The 15,207-nt window shown below is 55.5% G+C and overlaps 2 protein-coding genes across 2 annotated transcripts; both read left to right on the top strand.

Annotated features, from left to right (window-relative positions):
- Positions 1-2,947: 2,947 nt before the first annotated feature.
- On the top strand, positions 2,948-5,659 carry LOC135679305 (uncharacterized). The gene is made up of 2 exons (XM_065192871.1): positions 2,948-4,561; positions 4,664-5,659. The coding sequence occupies exons 1-2, from the start codon at positions 2,948-2,950 to the stop codon at positions 5,657-5,659; spliced, it is 2,610 nt and encodes an 869-aa protein (XP_065048943.1).
- A 6,189-nt stretch (positions 5,660-11,848) lies between these two features.
- Positions 11,849-15,207, top strand: LOC135675470 (linoleate 9S-lipoxygenase A-like). The gene is made up of 8 exons (XM_065185632.1): positions 11,849-12,088; positions 12,174-12,463; positions 12,547-12,790; positions 12,866-13,207; positions 13,278-13,471; positions 13,553-13,857; positions 13,943-14,206; positions 14,287-15,207. Exons 1-8 carry the CDS (start codon positions 11,890-11,892, stop codon positions 15,032-15,034), a joined length of 2,586 nt encoding a protein of 861 aa, XP_065041704.1. The 5' UTR covers positions 11,849-11,889; the 3' UTR covers positions 15,035-15,207.

Genomic DNA, 15,207 nt, shown 5'->3' with positions numbered 1-15,207 from the left:
AAATTTTATATTTTCATAATAATAATTAATTTTATGAGTCCGAGAAGCCTGCTCCTATAATAATATCAGGTCACATGCAACATAGTTTATGGATTCTTGGAGGTCTTATAATAAGTTGGCCAGAGAAGACTTGAAACGTGAAACACCGTAACTCAACAATGGGATCAAATTAAAGGTTCACTTATTTTTAACCTAAATATCTTTATACACCTCTCACATCAATATCAAACAATTATTTTCATCTTTTATCTCAATCTTCCTCTTTGACCCAATATATATAAATTAAATAAATATTAAATCATAAAATATTTCTTTCATACTCGAACGAGGAATTTTCTTTTTTTTCTTAAATCGAAAGGATTTTTTTATTTCTTCACGTAATCGATTTTTACGTACAAGTATCTTAAAGATGGAGGAACGAGACTCATCACTAGGATTTTATAAAGTAAATATATTTTCATAGATTATTTACGTAGAGTCATAGAGAAAAAAAAAGGATATTACTGCTTTTTATTATGTGTTATTAGGGTCTCTACATCACAAAAAATATTACTCACTGATATTAAATCGAATTTAAAAATACTCATTTATGAAAGAAATAATAATATTTTACATCGATTTATCATTTATTTATCTCGTTATTGAGAGTAGCGATAGACAATGAGGTAGACATGACCACAAATTGAGGATCAGAAATATAAATAAGGATGAGAAAGAAAGAAAAAAAATTTAACTTATCATATATAACCAAAAATAATAGAATAAGACATGACCCGAAAAATTCTCTATATCACAAAAAATATTATTCATTGATATTAAAACAAATTTAAAATATTTTTTTCCCATTTTATGTTAAATATAATTATTAAATCCTTTTCCATCTTGACCCTACATGAATGATATTTCAAGGGTTGGTTGGACCACCAACGTGAATTGGCCACTTGCTACATTATTCCCACATGTACCTTTTTATTGCAGCTTATGATGTGGACTCTTATCTTCTCAATGGCCACTGTCTCTTCATGGTCCCCTTGCCAGCCTATCAGAAAATAAAAAAAAGCACGTGATTGAAACGTGAATCCAGCCATGCATTTTTTTATTTGTTTGCATAAAATTTAACCACCTCAAGTGGCTTAGTGGGTTTGGCAAGGCGTGCATCCAAAGAGTTACTTTTGACTTCATATTCTTGGTCATAGATGCGTTTGTAAATGGGACAAACAGCTCGACGCTGATCCAAGATTATTTCTTTATGGCCGATACCTCCTTACATGTTGATAGGGGTAATAATGGCGACATGATATGTCACGATGTCAGCCTCACCTGGGCGCCACTCTGCCCGAGGAGGAGAGCAATAATACTGACTCGACACGCCCTGATGTCATCCGCTCTCAGACAACGACTTCATCGCTGTCTGACCCCATGCGCTTGACCGAGGCAGAGGAGGACGACAACCGACCCTCGCCCATACCCTGTGATAAGTCGGTTCCCCACGCAACGTCAATAGCAATGTCAGACGCCATCAGAGGTACGATCCTGCCTCCCGCAGGCAAGCATATCAGGTAACGCTAAACTACCCTATAAATATCCCCGAGTTCTAAACGAAGGGAGGGGACACTTCTTCACTAGAAAAACTCCCTTCCACATCATCTAACTTGATCGTCGGAGGGGTCGGGCCGAGCTTCCGACCCGACCTGTGTGCAGGAACAAAGGCGAGGTCGCACCTTCCCGGCGTCGCGGCAAGGCTTCGCTCCACACGCAACGTCCCGCCCGGACCATTGCAACCGGCCACCCCGGCTATCCCGAGGAACGCTGCGCGAGATCCCCCCGCATTCGGACCCGAACCAAGCCGCATCGGCCCCGAGGCCACGGCTTACAGTTATTTCCCGCAACATTTTGGCGCTAGAAGGAGGGTCGAATGTCGAGCGATCAGCAGATCCACTCTGGCGAACCCGCAGCCATGGGGTCGCGTCCGGTCAACACCCCAGAAGAACATCCCTTGCGTGATGAACCCCACGACGAACGCCCTGCCATGACATCGGAGTGCTACTGGCGGCTGTTCAACGACCCGGGTTTGTCGCCACCCGACGTCCTCGTTGGCCCGCCGCCTGTTTCGCCCGAAGCCTTCCACGATCTCGCTCACCAAGTCCGAGCGCTGGCGGGCGTGATGCAGACTATCATCCCGCTCGTCTCCCAACCGACGCCCCCACATGCAACCCAGCCTTTGCAACAGCGTGAGCCCCCTGCCCGGACGCATGCGCCACTCCCCGAGCGCCCAATTTCGCCTCGAAACTGAACGGCCCAGCTCGGGGACCGAGAGGCGGAAGGCACGTCGAGTCGCCCAGAGCCTGAGGTGCCACCCGCGGACTCGACGAACGCCCGGCGAGCCCAGTTGCGCCTCTTCAATCAACGCCTCGACGAAGTACAGTAGGAGGTTCGCAGGTCAAAGGGGGAGCTCGGGGCAGACGGATACCAAGGGTCACCGTTCGCACCCGAAATACAAGGTCAAGTGATTCCACCACACTTCTGGCTCCAATCCCTGGACGCCTATGATGGCGCCACTGACCCCGCGGATCACATGGCCGTGTTTCGCGCCCAAATGGTGCTATATGGGACTTCTGACGCCTTGATGTGCAGGGCGTTCCCAACGACCTTGAGGGGACTGGCCCGCGCATGGTACAGCAGCCTGAAGACCGGGACCATCTCTTCCTTCGACTAGCTCGCTCGAGACTTCGAGCTCAACTTCCTGGCCTACGCCCGTCCGAAGCCGTCCGTGGCGTTGCTCCTCGGACTCTACCAAAGGGAGGACGAGCCCCTCTCCCACTTCGTAAACCGTTTTACGACGCAGATCCGAGGACTCTCAGACGCTCACCCTTCTCTATTGATACAGACGTTCATGATAGGCCTGCGGCCCTCCAGGTTCTTCTGGTCTCTAGTGGAGCGACCCCCCATGACGGTACCCGAGATGCTCCAGCGGGCGAGCCAGTTCGTCGCCGCAGAGACATGGATGGCCGGGAAGCGCGAAGAGCACAAAAGGGTCAAGCCGGAGCCGCCCCGGCAGCAGCAACCCGCTGCGTCTCGACGTCGGTTAGACAGATCCGACCCGCCAGCATCGAGGCCCCCTCTCCCCGCCTTAAACTCGTCCCGAACGGAAATATTCCTCCACATAAGGGAGAAGGGACTGCTCAAAGAGCCTTACCCGATGAGGAGTCCGCGGGCGCTGGCGGACCAATCGAAGTACTGTCGCTTCCACCGGCAACATGGGCATGACACTGAACAGTGTCGGGAGTTGAAAAGGCAAATTGAGGAGCTCATTCATAGGGGACACCTCGGCCAGTACCTTCGGCTGGACAAGGAACTTTCACCACGCCCGGAGGGTCCTATCAAACGACACATCGACGTAATAGCTGGCGGCCCCGCATCTGGCGAGGATTCTATGACCAGAAGAAAGGCGTACGCCAGAGCCGCTCCGGCCGAAGCTCCCAAGCACGGGCCCGAGCCTAATATCACCTTCCTGGCCGGGACATCCGAACAAACCGAGCACGACGATGCGCTCGTGATATTGGCCAGAATAGCCAATGCACAAGTAAGGAGGATCATGGTCGATACCGGGAGCTCGGCCGACATACTCTACTTCGACGCCTTCCAAAAGCTCGGCTTATCCGGAGACAACATGAAGCCGATATTCTCGGCACTCACCGGATTCACCGGTGATTCAATCTCGCCGCTAGGGGCGATCACTTTACCCTTGACCCTGGGAGCCCCGCCGAGGTCGAAGACAATGATGACCACCTTCCTGGTAATCGACCTCCCCGCTGCATACAACGCCATTCTCGGCCGGCCGACCCTCAACAAAATCAGAGCCATCGTCTCAACCTACTACCAGACTGTGAAGTTCCCGACCCACGCTGGGACCGGAGAGGTCGTAGGAAGTCCCCGAGAATCCAAGCGCTGCTACCTGACCGCCGTTTCATTACACAAGAGGGCCAGGATCGAACCACCGTTGGCGGACCTCCAAGAGGCGAAGAAGCCAGCCTCCCATCCTGAGCCGAGGGGGTCCACCATCGACGTGCCGCTGCTACAGGATCGGCCGGAGCAAACGGTTAAGATCGGGTCGGAGCTACCCGAGCAAGAACGAAGACAGCTCGTCGGCCTCCTACAGAAGAATGCCGACGTCTTCGCTTGGTCGCCCTCTAACATGACGGGCGTCGACCCGGAGGTAGCGCAGCATCACCTCAATATCTCACCCGACGCCCGCCCGGTAAAACAAAAACCTAGACGGCAGGCCCCTGATCGGCAGTTGGCCATACGGGAAGAAGTGGGCCGACTTCTGGCGTCGGACTTCATAGAAGAAGCTAGATACCCACAATGGCTATCCAATGTAGTCCTCGTCAAGAAAGCTAATGGAAGCTGGAGGATGTGCGTTGATTACACCAGTCTCAACAATGCATGCCCGAAGGATTGCTATCCCCTTCCAAAAGTCGACCAGTTGGTCGACGCTACGGCCGGACACACCCGCCTCTTGTTTATGGACGCCTTCTCGGGATACAACCAGATCAGAATGGCACCCGAAGACCAAGAGCATACGACCTTCCTCACCGATCAAGGGGTCTACTTCTACAAGGTCATGCTCTTCGGATTGAAGAACGCCGGGGCTACATACCAGAGAACCGTAAACAAGATGTTCGCCCACCAGATCGGGCGGAACATGGAAGTTTACGTCGACGACATGATTGTCAAAAGCCAAGAGGCGGGAGCCCACCTGGCTGATCTGGCCGAGGTGTTCGCCACGCTGCGCAAGTACGACATGAGGCTCAACCCCGCGAAGTGCGCCTTCGGCGTTACCTCGGGAAAGTTCCTCGGGTTCATCATACACGAAAGAGGAATTGACGCCAACCCGAAGAAAGTCCAGGCGATCATCAATATGCAGTCACCTCAGATGATCAAAGACCTACAATGCCTTAATGGGAGGCTTGTCGCCATGTCCCGTTTCCTTGCCCGATCAGGTGATCGCTGCCTCCCCTTCTTCAGAGCATTGAAGAACCCGAAAAATTTTCAGTGGACGGAAGAATGCGAGGAAGCCCTCAAGCAAATGAAGCAACACTTGGCCAACCTCCCCCGACTTGCCTCAGTCTCTCCGGGGGAGAAGCTAGGCATCTACATGGTTGCCTCCCAGCACGCAGTCAGTTCCGTCCTGGTCAAGGAAAATTTCGGCGAACAGCTTCCAGTCTACTATGCCAGCCACGTCTTGAATGGGCCCGAAGAACGATACCCACCAATCGAGAAGCTGGCACTTGCGCTCGTGCTGTCTGCCCGGAAGCTACGCCCCTACTTCCAGGCTCATCCGGTGGAGGTCATTACTGACCAGCCGCTTCGGCAGATCTTGTCTAAATTTGATGTTGCAGGACGTCTTCTCAAATGGGCGGTGGAGCTCGGCGAGCATGACATACAATACGTGCCCAGGACCGCTATCAAAGCCCAGTCCGTGGCCGACTTTATCGCAGAATTAACCCAAATCGGGGACGAAGGTCTCGAACAACCTCCCGAGGCCTGGGTCCTGCACGTCGACGGATCAGCCAACTCAAAAGGCACCGGCCCGGGGCTGGTGTTGCAAGCTCCCGATGGGCGGTCGTTCGAGCGTTCCCTCCGCTTCGGGTTCTAGGCCACTAACAATGAGGCGGAATACGAGGCGCTCCTAGCAGAACTCAGGTTGGCCCTCGAGATGCAGGTGGTCGCCATCCGCGTCCTCACCGACTCGCAGCTGGTAGCCGAGCAACTCCGCGAGGGATACGAGGCCCGGGACCCGACCATGGCGAAGTACCTAGCACAGGTAAAGAACCTGACCGCTAAGTTCCCTCATTTTACATTATCTAACATCCCGAGGGGAGAAAACGAGCGAGCCGACGTGCTAGCTAAACTGGCATCAAAGCCAGCCCCCGAATTCGGGTCCGAGGTCGAGGAGCTGCCTGCCCGTGCCATCGAAATCACAGCGGCAACCTCGGGTGGCGCACCTACCACCTGGGTACAAGAATTGCTGCGCTTCAAACGGGACGGGACTCTTCCGCCCGACAAAGCGACGGCCCGGCGCCTGCGTCGCACGCATGCGTGGTATACCGAGGTGGGTGGACGGCTCTACAAGCGGTCTTTCACATACCCCCTCCTTTGGTGCTTGGAGCCTGACGAAGTTTAGACAGTTCTGGTTGAGGTCCATGAGGGAATCTGCGGGGAACACATCGGCGGGCGAACCCTGGCACACAAAATACTTCGCCAAGGCTACTACTAGCCGACCATGTGTCGGGACGTGAAGGCCCACGTGCAACGGTGTAGTTCGTGCCAAGAACACGCCCGCACACCCCGGCAGCCCGCGGTCCCGCTCACCCCCATCGACTGCGCATGGCCATTCGCGCAATAGGGTCTGGACCTGCTCGGCCCTTTCCCCCCAGCCTCGGGGCAGCGAAAATTACATCGTCGTGGGTGTGGATTATTTCACAAAGTGGGTCGAGGCAGAACCACTGGCGACGATCACGGAGCGGCAAATAAAAAAGTTCGTATGGAGGAACCTGGTGACTCGGTTTGGCTTGCTCAAAACCATCATCACCGACAATGGGCCCCAGTTCGCCGGTAGGAGGTTCCGGGAGTTCTGCGCGAACCACGGAATCCAGCTAAGGTTCAGCTCGATGGCTTACCCTCAGACGAACGGGCTAGCAGAGGTAACCAATCGGTCCATTCTGGACGGACTCAAAAGAAGGGTATTCGCAGCCCGATCGGCTTGGACGGACGAGCTCCCGAGCGTCTTATGGTCGCTACGCACCACCCCCAAGACCGCGACTGGAGAGTCCCCTTACAGCCTTGTGTTCAGAACCGAAGCTGTCCTGCCGCCCGAGGTAGCCATTGCCACCCTTCGGACAGGAGGCTATGACTAGAAGGTCTCGAACGAATGACTCCGAGTCAGCCTCGACGTGCTCGAGGAGTGACGCACCGACGCACACGTGAAGGCCCTCTCTTATAAAAGGGCCGTCGCAAGGGTCTACAACAAGAAGGTACGACCCCGACCAATTAAGTTAAGCGACCTAGTCCTACGAAAGACCGAAGTCAGCGACCCGACCCGAGAGAGGGGGAAGTTGGCCCCCAAATGGGAAGGACCTTATCGGGTCATCGAGGTGATCCGACCGGGTACATACCGGCTCGCGACAATGGACGTTTCTTCTTTGTCGAGAACATGGAACGTCCAGAACCTTAAGAAGTTTTTCGTTTAAATGAAGTTTTTCGTCTAAGGGAAGAAGTCTTTGTCTGAAGGAAGGAAGAAGAAAGCGACACACGAGAGGAGAAAAAGTTTTTTTATTCAAGAAAAAACAAACTTACAGGACTCAACTTACAGGACTCGACCCTGACTTACAAAACCAACTAGCAACTTAGAAAACAAAAATACAAGACCCTTCTTTATTATAGTGGAACGTCCAGACGGTCGTCGAAGGGGACCTCCTCGGGCATGTCTGCCCCCTGATCCTCGGGGTGGGGAGTGAAGGGGTCCTCCTCCACCTCAAGACCAGGGTGGCGAGCGCGGAAACGGGACGTGGTGATTCAGTATCCATACTCAAAGGACACCCACCCCGTCTGCGTTAGCCCGAGTTCAAAACCCTCGGACTTCTTGTATGCCTCGAGGAGCTCCTTATCTCTGGCGGGTCGAAGACGGGCCTCCTCCGCTAGTGCCTCCGAGGCTGCTCTCGTCTCGACCTTCGCCTCCTCCAGCTTCTTACTGAGGGCGCTCGCCTCCGTCTTCAACAGGCGGAGTTTGGTCCGCTCCACCCTTATTGTTTTCTGGAGCTCCTCGTTTGCTTTCTTGGAGGCTTCGAGCTCCGACCAGTGGCGAGCCGCCTCCGCCACAAAATCTGCCACGCGCTTCTCGGTGGCCGCCACAGCCTTTGGGCCGGCCCCGGCTCGGACCTCCTCTACCTGGCAGTGAAGCTCGGCGTTGCGGTTGACGAGGCCCCCGATGACCCGGCCGACGTCACGCACCCTGTCCATCAGGGCCGTCGCATAATGGAGGCCCTGCAAAAGGAGAGACAAGTTAAGAAGGTTGGCGTCGGACAGACAAAACAAAACAGGAAAAGAGGAGACGCACTTACCCAGGTCAGTGATTGGGCAGACTTGTTGAGCAGCACCTCCGAGGGCAGGACGTACAAATTCCGAGCCATATCGGGATGAAGCGTGCCTCGGAGGAACGCTGCGGAGGGATCCCTGCTGGCCCACACTCTGTCCCCCCGGGACAAGCCCCCCCAGCGGGCGACCAGGGGCTCGCTGGACTCCCCGAGTGGGATCTCGCTCATCAGCCACGTTAGGAACGGCTCCCCGTCCCTAGCTGGCAGTCGGCACAGGTTGCGTACGGAGATAGGGCGCAGACCCTTCCCAGTCGCCCGCCGACTAGGCCCGGCCACACCCCGACGGGGGCTTACCTCAGGCCCCTTCAAGGGTGTTGTCTTCGCCTTCTTCAAAGGGCGCCCGGCCTCGACCTCCAACGGGGCGTCCTCCGAGCCGGCTTGTGGGTCGGCCGGCGGAGCTGGGGGAGGAGCTTACGACGCCTGACCCCCCAGAAGCGACCAGAGTTTCACCATTTCTGCAAGAGACAGAGAAAATGTTAGTACCCGAAATCAACCACGCGAACACCCGAACCAAACGTCACTAACGTACCCAAAGGCATCGAGCTGAGACCCGCCTCGGCCAGCCATCGCTCGGTCATGTTCTGGATGGCCTGCGACCTGGGGAGAATCTCTTTGAGCCTCCCCAGATCTTGACGCTCTGCTTCGCCCAAACATGGGGTGGTATTGTCGATCGCCCTCGCGGACCACCGAACCCCAAAACCCCAGTCCCGTGCACGGCAAATGTAAAAAAACCTCCCCTTCCACCCTTTATTACTGGAAGGGGCCCCTCCGACTCGAAAGCCCGTCCGGGCGGACAGGAAGTAACCCCCCGAACCCTTGGAAAGACGGTAACATGAAAGAAAGAGGTTGAGGGTGGGTGTGATACTACCGTAGTGGCATTCCCCCAAGAATACCACTAGGTAACGCCAAGAGTTCGGCGCCACTTGGGATGGCGAAATCCGCCAGAAAGACAAACAAGACACAATGAGGGGATGAAGGGGAAAGCGCAGACCCACCTCCAGGGCATCCAAAGTCAACGCAAAACCCTTCGGGACAGGGTCGTACGCCCGCTGCCCCGGCTCTGGGGCACTAAGGGTGTGATCCTCCGGGATGCAATAGCGCTCCCGGAGTCCCCCCAGCAGAGATCCACTCACGGTGGAGTCAATATCGTGTGGCCACATCAAGGCCTCTAGGTCATGCGCCGCTTCCCCATCGAGGATTCTACGGGGGGTGTCGAAGGACGTCCCCCCTCAACCACACGGAAAGGGGAAGAAGGGGAAGGAGGAAAGGATGACATCTCAACTGACCTTAACAAGGAGGTGCTACGGAGAAGGGGAGGACGACGCAGGAAGCAGAAGATTGGAAAGGGGACGGCAAGGCCAGAAGAGGGAGACTCAGCAGCAAAAGATAGAAGCAAAGCCGGGCGTCCGCTATTTAAAGGAGATACACCGCCAGAACCAGCGCCCCTCCCGAGAATGGGCGGCAGCCCACCCGCGCACGTGTGTAACCGTCACATCGCATCGGAAACGACCAAAAGGTGCCCCGCCTTAATGAAAGCCTAATGTGGCAACCCCGCTGAAGCGGCAGCAGGCTGGCGCCTCGATCTCAATGCCCGAAAGCGTGCGGCAAAAGCAACCAGTCCCCTCAGAAAGGAAATTAAATACGACAGCTTTCCAACTCCCGCTACTGCTAAGTAGGCAAGGAGGGAAAGAAACACAAGTAGCTTCTCGGGTCGTCAAACCGTGCCGTGCTGCTCGGCCGCATGATGCCCGAGCCCACACCTGCGCGGTCTGTCCGCCCGCGTCGTGCTACTCAGTCGCATGACCATCGCGATCACGCCTGCGCGGTTTGCCCGCCCGCGTCGTGCTACTCGGTCGCATGACCATCGCAACCACACCTGCGCGGTTTGTCTGCCTGCGTCGTGCTACTCGGCCACATGACCATCGCGACCACGCCTGCGCAGTCTGCCCTCCTGCGTCGTGATCCTCGGCCGCATAATGCCCGAGACCACACCTGCGCAGCCAGCCCGCCTGCGTCGTGCTCCTTGGCCCCATGTTCCCGAGACACACCTGTGCTGCCAGCCCGCCTGCGTTGTGCTCCCTGGCTCCATGTTCCCGAGACATGCCTGCGCGGTCAGCCCGCCTACGTCGTGCTCCTTGGCCCCATGTTCCCGAGACACACCCGCGCGGCCAGCCCGCCTGCGTCGTGCTCCTTGGCCCCATGTTCCCGAGACACACCCGCGCGGCCAGTACGCCTGCGTCGTGCTCCTTAGCCCCATGCTCCCGAGACACACTTGCGCGGTCGGCCCGCTTGCGCCGTGCTCCTCGGCTGCAGGCTACCCAAAGCCACCTCCTCGGCCGCATGATGCTCGAGGCCACCTCCTCGACCACATAACACCTGAGGCCACCTCCTCGGCCGCATAATGCCTGAGACCACACCTGCGTGGTCTGTCTGCCCGCGTCGTGCTACTCGGCCGCATGACCATCGCAACCACACCTGCGCGGTCTGTCCGCCTGCATCGTGCTACTCGGTCGCATGACCATCGTGACCACACTTGCGCGGTCTGCCCGCCTGCGTCGTGATCCTCTCTACTCTCGCTTGACCGCCCGAGACGAAGCTCGACCTCATGTCGCCTGAGATTGCTGCGACACCGAGGGACAAAGCCATGCCTCGGACTCCCCCCAATTGCAATAACCGACGCATAGCTTCTTCCGAGGGGAGGGAATATGATAGGGGTAATAATGGCGACATGACGTGTCACGACGTCGGCCTCACCTGGGCGCCACTCTGCCCGAGGAGGAGAACAATAATGCTGACTCGACACGCCCTGACGTCATCCGCTCTCAGACAATGACTTCATCGCTGTCTTACCCCGCGCGCTTGACCGAGGCAAAGGAGGATGACAACCGACCCTCGCCCATACCCTGCGGCAAGTCGGTTCCCCACGCAACGTCAATAGCAATGTCAGACGCCATCAGAGGTACGATCCTGCCTCCCGCAGGCAGGCACATCAGGTAATGCTAAACTACCCTATAAATACCCCCGAGTTCTAAACGAAGGGAGGGGACACTTCTTCACTAGAAAAACTCCCTTCCACATCATCTAACTTGATCGTCGGAGGGGTCGGGCCGAGCTTCCGACCCGACCTGTGTGCAGGAACAAAGGTGAGGTCGCACCTTCCCGGTGCCGCGGCGAGGCTTCGCTCCACACGCAACGTCCCGCCCGGACCATTGCAACCGGCCACCCCGGCTGTCCCGAGGAACGCAGCGCGAGATCCCCCGCATTCGGACCCGAACCAAGCCGCGTCGGCCCCGAGACCACGGCTTACGGTTGTTTCCCACAACACATGTGATTCGATCTCATGTGTTGATTCACCCTTTTTCATCTTTTTACGGCCTTAATACGATCCAATGGTGATAGTGATTGAATATTTGGACAATCGAATCTAGCCTCGTGAACGGACACGTGTTCTGAAACTTCGGTGCGTTTTGACTTACGAGACATGTAACTTTGTGCTGTATTCTCCGGTCGATGATATATGACAAATAAATGTCACATGGGTATAATCTCATCTAGTGTTTTCGAATTAGATTGAGATGGGTTCTCTTGGCATGCTCGGTTTAAGATAAGGGAGAGACTGCATCACGTGCATAAGTAATCTGCACCCTTCGATCCAAGAACAATCTATAAGTAGCCCCTTCCACCACACACCTCAGCACACCATTCCTTCTCTGTCTCTGGCTCCTGTTGCACGATGACGCTACTTGGAGACATGCTGAGTCACATCGTCGGCGGCGGGTCGCATGGGGTGAAGGTGAGAGGAACGGTGGTGTTGATCCGGAAGAACGTCCTCGGCTTCAACGACTTCGGCGGCACCGTCATCGACAACGTGCTCGAGCTCCTCGGCCGATGCATCTCCTTCCAGCTCATCAGCGCCACCGTCGGCGACCCTAGTGAGCTGCTCCCTCTCTCTTTCTCTCTTCTTCTTGTCATCATCTTGTCATAGTTGGCGGAAATGATAGAAGCGTTGATGTGCAGATAATGGGAATCGAGGGGTCGTCGGGGAGGAGGCATATTTGGAACAGCACATCACTTTGCTGCCCTCCCTCGCTGCCGGCGAAACTGCTTACCACGTGACGTTCCACTGCGAGGAGAAGAACGGGATTCCCGGCGCCGTTATCGTCAAGAACAACCTCGGCTCCGAGTTCTTCCTCAAGACCTTGACGCTCGAGGACTTCCCCGGCAAGGGCCGCATCCACTTCGTCTGCAACTCCTGGGTCTACCCGGCCGGCAAGTACAAATACGACCGCGTCTTCTTCGCTAACACCGTCAGTATCTACCAACTCTATATATAACACAGATGAGATTGGCATCTTTGAGTCTCCATTCACCATGCATCGACCTGTTGCAGACGTATCTTCCGGGAGACACACCACTGCCGCTGAAACGATACAGGGAAGAAGAACTCTGTAACCTGAAGGGAGATAACGTCGCCGGGAAGCTGCAGGAATGGGACCGCGTCTACCGTTACGACTACTACAACGATCTCGGTAGCCCAGACAAGTCCAAGGACTTGGCTCGGCCCATCCTCGGAGGGACGCCGGAGCACCCTTACCCTCGACGTGGGAGGACCGGCCGGCCACCGACAAAGACTGGTAACACTTGATCATAGACCTCTTTTGTTCGCATCATTCTCTGATCTGATGTCGTCTATGTGTTTGACATAATAGATCCCAAGTCGGAGAGCAGGCTGCCGCAGCTGGACCTGAACATTTACGTGCCCCGGGATGAGCACTTCGGACACCTTAAGATGGCCGATTTCCTCACGTATGCCCTCAAGGGCGTCGTCACAGGAGTGCTCCCCGTGCTGCAAGCCATTGCGGACGTAACCCCGAAGGAGTTCGACTCGTTCGAGGACGTGCTGAAGCTCTACGAGGGCGGCCTTCCGGTGCCCCACACTCCCCTGCTTGAGGAGCTCCGACAGCGAGTTCCATTTGAGATGATACGGGAGCTGCTGCGCGTCGAGGGTGGCCAGGGCCTGCTCAAGCTCCCTAAGCCCCAAGTAATCCAAGGTAACAACCCCGATTGTAGATTAACTGCGTTGGATCGGACGAGTTGATGATCATTTGATTCCGTTGGCAGTGGATAAGACTGCGTGGCGAACCGACGAAGAGTTCACTCGCGAAATGCTTGCGGGTTTGAACCCAGTGGTCATCAGGCGTCTCGAGGAGTTCCCTCCCACGAGCAAGCTTGATCCTCGCAAGTATGGCGACCATACCAGCACGATAACTGCAGCCCACATAGAGCACCACCTTGACGGACGAACCGTGCATCAGGTGAGAAGCTTATCTGATGTGATGCTTGTAACGGTAGCGAAGTAGTCTTGCTTCATCGTGTTCCTTTCCTCCCTCCTGAAGGCACTGGAGCAGAACAAGCTCTTCATCTTGGATCATCATGATGCATACATCCCCTACCTCAACCGCATCAACGCTCTCGCCGTCAAAGTATATGCCTCCAGAACTCTGGTATTCCTGAAGCAGGACTCCACGCTAAAGCCATTGGCGATCGAGCTCAGCTTGCCTCACCCGGACGGAGAGCAGCATGGCGCCGTCAGCAGGGTGTACACACCGGCTGAAAGCGGCGTGGAAGGATCAATCTGGCAGCTGGCCAAGGCCTACGCCGCCGTCACCGACTCCGGCTACCATGGCCTCATCAGCCACTGGTGCTTACAGAATCGCAGCATGCTCTGTTCTGAGTCCCTGTTGTTGTTCGTCCGCCTGATCACCATTCTTCTACCTCGATCGCAGGCTCAACACACACGCGGTGATGGAGCCGTTCGTGATCGCGACGCACAGACACCTGAGCGTGATCCACCCGATCCACAAGCTTCTGTCGCCGCATTACCGCGACACGATGACCATCAACGCCTTGGCCCGGCAGACCCTCATCCCCGCAGGTGGCATATTCGAGTTGACGGTCTTCCCAGGGAGGTACGCGTTGGAGTTGTCTTCCGCGGTCTACAAGAGCTGGAATTTCCGGGAGCAGGCTCTCCCCGCTGATCTGATCAAGAGGTACGAATCCTCGAAAGCTCGAATCGTGTCTCACGAGGAGTTCTACTCCGTGCATGACCCAAAGATTCATCTCTGTGCAGAGGAGTTGCGGTGAAGGACCGAGACGACAGGCTTTGCCTGCTGATCGAGGATTACCCTTATGCCGTGGACGGACTTCAGATATGGCATGCGATCGAGACATGGGTCGGAGAGTACTGTGCAATCTACTACCCGACGAACGACGTCGTGAAAGCTGACGCCGAGCTACAGGCCTGGTGGAAGGAGGTCCGCGAGGTCGGCCATGGTGACAAAAAGGACGAGCCCTGGTGGCCAGCCATGCTCACAACATCCGAGCTAATCGAGGCATGCACCACCATCATCTGGATCGGTTCTGCGCTCCACGCCGCCATCAACTTCGGGCAGTATCCCTACGCCGGGTACCTGCCGAACCGGCCAACCATGAGCCGGCGCTTCATGCCGGAGCCGGGCACGCCGGAGTACGAGGAGCTGAAGAAGAACCCGGACAAAGTGTTCTTGAAGACCATCACCAGCCAGCTGCTCACGGTGCTGGGTCTCTCCACCATCGAGATCCTGTCGAACCATGCGTCCGACGAGGTGTACCTGGGACAACGGGACACGCCGGAATGGACGTCGGATGAGAGGGCGGTGAAGGCGTTCGAGCGCTTCGGGGAGCGACTCAAGGCGATCGAGGCGGAGATCATGAAGAGGAACGGCGACCCGAGCTTGAAGAACCGCAATGGCCCGGCCAAGATGCCTTACACCTTGCTCTTCCCGAGCAGTGGGGTTGGGATCACCGGCAGGGGAATCCCCAACAGTATCTCCATCTAAGTCGCCTGTCGAAGACTGGAGTAGCCATGAATATTGTACCGAATAATTAATTACTCAAATCACACAATTAAATCTGTGATTGATCTTTAAATTATAAATTGATTGAGGATATAAAATATGTGAAAAATGAAAAGTTATCATTCCATATTTACCTCTTTCAAGATTTTCTTTAA

This window comes from Musa acuminata, chromosome BXJ1-1, assembly GCF_036884655.1.
Source record: "Musa acuminata AAA Group cultivar baxijiao chromosome BXJ1-1, Cavendish_Baxijiao_AAA, whole genome shotgun sequence".
Classification (NCBI taxonomy): Eukaryota; Viridiplantae; Streptophyta; class Magnoliopsida; order Zingiberales; family Musaceae; genus Musa; species Musa acuminata.
Note: the sequence above shows the minus strand (reverse complement) of the source record. Positions and strands in the feature narration are given on the sequence as shown.

Excerpts from the sequence above, each read along its gene's own strand:
- LOC135679305 (XM_065192871.1), top strand. The coding sequence starts at position 2,948 with ATGACGGTACCCGAGATGCTCCAGCGGGCGAGCCAGTTCGTCGCCGCA. Across the intron at positions 4,562-4,663 it reads GATACAACCAGATCAGAATG|AGAACCGTAAACAAGATGTT; the intron begins GCACCCGAAGAC and ends GCTACATACCAG.
- LOC135675470 (XM_065185632.1), top strand. The coding sequence starts at position 11,890 with ATGACGCTACTTGGAGACATGCTGAGTCACATCGTCGGCGGCGGGTCG. Across the intron at positions 12,089-12,173 it reads CGCCACCGTCGGCGACCCTA|ATAATGGGAATCGAGGGGTC; the intron begins GTGAGCTGCTCC and ends GTTGATGTGCAG. Across the intron at positions 13,472-13,552 it reads ACGGACGAACCGTGCATCAG|GCACTGGAGCAGAACAAGCT; the intron begins GTGAGAAGCTTA and ends TCCCTCCTGAAG.